General features: G+C 40.2%; 1 protein-coding gene across 1 annotated transcript; it reads left to right on the top strand.

Annotated features, from left to right (window-relative positions):
* The first annotated feature begins 311 nt into the window (after positions 1-311).
* On the top strand, positions 312-3153 carry LOC143568612 (auxin response factor 18-like). Its single transcript, XM_077054727.1, has 5 exons — positions 312-358; positions 456-559; positions 985-2064; positions 2163-2956; positions 3044-3153. The coding sequence occupies exons 3-5, from the start codon at positions 991-993 to the stop codon at positions 3111-3113; spliced, it is 1938 nt and encodes a 645-aa protein (XP_076910842.1). The 5' UTR covers positions 312-358; positions 456-559; positions 985-990; the 3' UTR covers positions 3114-3153.
* The last annotated feature ends 493 nt before the right edge of the window (positions 3154-3646 follow it).

The raw sequence follows: 3646 nt of genomic DNA, 5'->3' as shown, positions 1-3646 counted from the left end.
TAACAATAAATGTGAGAAAATACTGATTCCGAAAATCCCCAAGAATAAATATCATTACCAATATCAAAAGTATTTGGTTTGATACAGTACCCCGTGCCCTCTTTTTAGACACATGATAAAAATGTTAAGGGACTAATAATTTAATCATACAACATGGAGGTGTGTTTAAAACTAAGCTAAATAGCTGAAGGGGTTGTTGTTGAAAGGTTCTATATTCCAGGCTACAGAGCGAAAAAGCAGTGGAATCAACAACAAACCCTGAAAAAATCTCTCAACTTATACATACATGTTGAGTACACACATATCTGTACGTATCTGTGTGTTGTATGCTACCGTCCGGTCGGCAACGAACCTTCAGGTATTTCACCACTTCTCTCTCACACTTGCAACTACATTCTATTCTATATATAAATATACATATGTTTCACTCTCAATATATTCAACTTGTGCTGCAGGAAGCCATAGGAACTCAAAGTTGCTTGATTTGATACCTCAACTATTATTAATGGAACTTCAGTTTTAACTCACTTCTGATCTTATCCAATTAAGGTAAATCTATGTCCTTTGATTTATGTTGTTTATAGCCAGCTATATATATACCGTCTGCATCTAATCCAAGACCATTTCTAATGACCATTTGGATAGAGTTCAGATGGCCATTTTGATCAAAATTATAAAGTTAGACAGGCTATGGTACGGCCGTCTGGATATCGACCATACGGTCTTTTTGATCAATAATTTTCAAATCTTTTACAGTCAGAAAGGTGATAATATTCAAACAGCCATTCTAATCAATAATTTTTAAAAACTTTTACAGTCATTAAGGCGGTCATGATAATATTTAAAAGGCAGTTCTGACCAATAATTTTCAAAGTGACAACGTTTTAATAAAACTTGTCTTTTGAGTGTCTTGTAAACGGCCGTTAATTATGTTGATGAACCATAGTAATGTGATTTCTTGTTTGTTTTACAGATTCACTTAAGTTAGCAATGATAACTGTAATGAATCATGTGAAGAAGCCTACAAACAACATGGAAAAAAGCTTAGACTCGCAGTTATGGCACGCGTGTGCGGGCGGCATGGTGCAAATGCCACCACTAAACTCTAGGGTTTTGTACTTTCCACAAGGACATGCTGAATACTCCAGAACCCCAAACAGCACCGTGTTCACTAACCCCCGCCGGATTCCTCCGTACATTATGTGTGAAGTGTCCACAGTTAAGTTCATGGCGGACCCTGATACAGATGAAGTGTATGCTAAAATCTCACTTATTCCGGTCAAAAACCCTAGCTTCTTTGACTCTAATGATGACGAAGATGACCTAGGGTTTGGTTTACGGTTTGACCGAAATGAAAATAAAGAGAAACCCACGTCATTTGCTAAGACTTTGACTCAGTCTGATGCGAATAACGGAGGCGGTTTCTCGGTTCCGCGATACTGCGCGGAAACCATTTTTCCGCGGTTGGATTACACCGCGGAGCCCCCGGTTCAGATTATTACGGTGAAGGATGTTCACAGCCAGATTTGGAAGTTTCGGCACATTTACCGCGGGACGCCGCGGCGGCATTTGTTGACAACCGGGTGGAGTAACTTTGTTAACCATAAGAAGCTCGTGGCGGGCGACTCGGTCATGTTTTTACGAGCGGATAATGGGGATTTGTGTGTCGGAATCAGGCGAGCCAAACGAGGAATCGGTGGGGGTTTTCATGAACTCCCCACCGGTTCCTCATTGTACGGAGGGGGGCTTGCCAGGTTCCGACCAGAAAATGAGAATGTGAATGGGAAAGGGGACGCGGAGGCGGTGGTGGAAGCCGCGAATCTTGCGGCTGCGGGTCTGCCGTTTGAGGTTGTTTATTACCCGCGTGCGAGCACGCCCGAGTTTTGTGTTAAGGCGGCTACCGTGAAAGCCGCCATGAGAATCCAATGGTGTCCTGGAATGAGATTCAAAATGGCTTTTGAAACTGAAGATTCATCAAGAATTAGTTGGTTTATGGGAACCATTGCTTCGGTTCAAGTTGATGATCAAATCAATTGGCCTAATTCTCCATGGAGGCTTCTTCAGGTATAATTTTGTATAAATTTATTGATTCTGTTCACTGCTAAATAAATAAGTATTACCGTGTTGCTGATTTTGATGTTATGTTGTGAACAAACATATAGGTAACTTGGGATGAACCCGAATTGCTACAAAATGTGCAACGAGTCAACCCGTGGTTAGTGGAGTTAGTAGCAAGTATGCCCGCGATTCATCTTACACCATTTTCGCCTCCAAGGAAGAAGCTTCGCTTCCCACAACCACCCGATTTCCCTTTGCTTACAATCCCACCAAGCATCCAGGGAGCCAGGCATAGCACACAATTTGGGTTGGACCAGCATTTGCGGTTCAACCCAATGAACCCGTTACCACAAGGGTTCATGGGTGGTCACGGCCCAATGAGCCGGTTTCCATTTCAAGAGTGTGACGAAAATCTTTCGTGTATGTTAACAATAGGGAACCAAAACCCTAACCCGAGTTTGAAAAGGAAAAATAATGAGAAGGATGTAAATGATAAGAAGAAACCAATATTTGTTTTGTTTGGTCAACCGATTCTGACTGAACAACAACTATGCAAGAGTGCTTCTTGTGATACGAGTAGTCCGGCCCTTGAATCATCTGAGGAGGATGATCTATTGACTGAACAACAACTATGCAAGAGTGCTTCTTGTGATACGAGTAGTCCGGCCCTTGAATCATCTGAGGAGGATGATCTATGGGTCGAGACAGGGCATTGTAAGGTTTTTATGGAGTCAGAGGACGTGGGTCGAACCTTTGACCTCACGACTTTGGGATCATATGAAGAATTGTACGTAGCGCTTGCTAGCATGTTTGGTTTAGAGAAATCAAACGCCTCGGCCAATTTGATTTATCGAAATGCAGATGGGGTAATAAAACACACCGGAGACGAACCATTTAGGTATTTGTTTTATAACATGCTAACAAAGTTCGTATGTTCTATAACTTTTATGCTAAATTTATCTTTTTGTTATTGTTGCTGTTACAGTGAGTTCTTGAAGGTGGCGAGAAAGTTAACGATTCTAACGGACTCGCCTAATGGCAAAGCAGGATGTTAGAGAATAATCGATTTCTTCTAGTTAATTTGTACAGTTGGGTACTTATGATTTTTTTTTTCTCTCTTGTAAGACATTTTATTCTGTAAGAACTAGGTTGGCATGTTTTATGCTTTTCATTTCTTGTTTGACAATGGCTATTAGTCTATTCAACTGTATTATATCACTTGGTGTGCTTACATTTAATGTGTCACGATATTTTCACAAACAAATTGCATATACTTAATTCATAGTATGGTTGAACGTACCAATGAGGAATATACATGATCCTAAGTTCACTTATGTGTAAATTAACCTTTATTCATATATATTGTTTGTTGTGTCTCATGTTATCTTCAGTAAAGACACATATATTAGAATGCCAATCATGCATCGTGAACATCTTTCAAGCAAGCGTAAACATATATTTCTTGTCTTGTTTTTGTTCAAAATGTGCTTGTGATATATATCTACCATGTTTATCACTCAATGTCTCCTCTAATTATGTAAGATTTGCCTTAAGGCCCGCTTCTCTTGGGGGTCATGACTACCCTCAA

This window comes from Bidens hawaiensis, unplaced genomic scaffold (genome assembly GCF_021521415.1).
Source record: "Bidens hawaiensis isolate Kalapana, Puna unplaced genomic scaffold, B.hawaiensis_p1.1 tig00024027_1, whole genome shotgun sequence".
NCBI classification, from domain to species: domain Eukaryota; kingdom Viridiplantae; phylum Streptophyta; class Magnoliopsida; order Asterales; family Asteraceae; genus Bidens; species Bidens hawaiensis.
The sequence above is the reverse complement of the archived record's forward strand: the minus strand, read 5'-3'. Positions and strand labels throughout refer to the sequence as shown.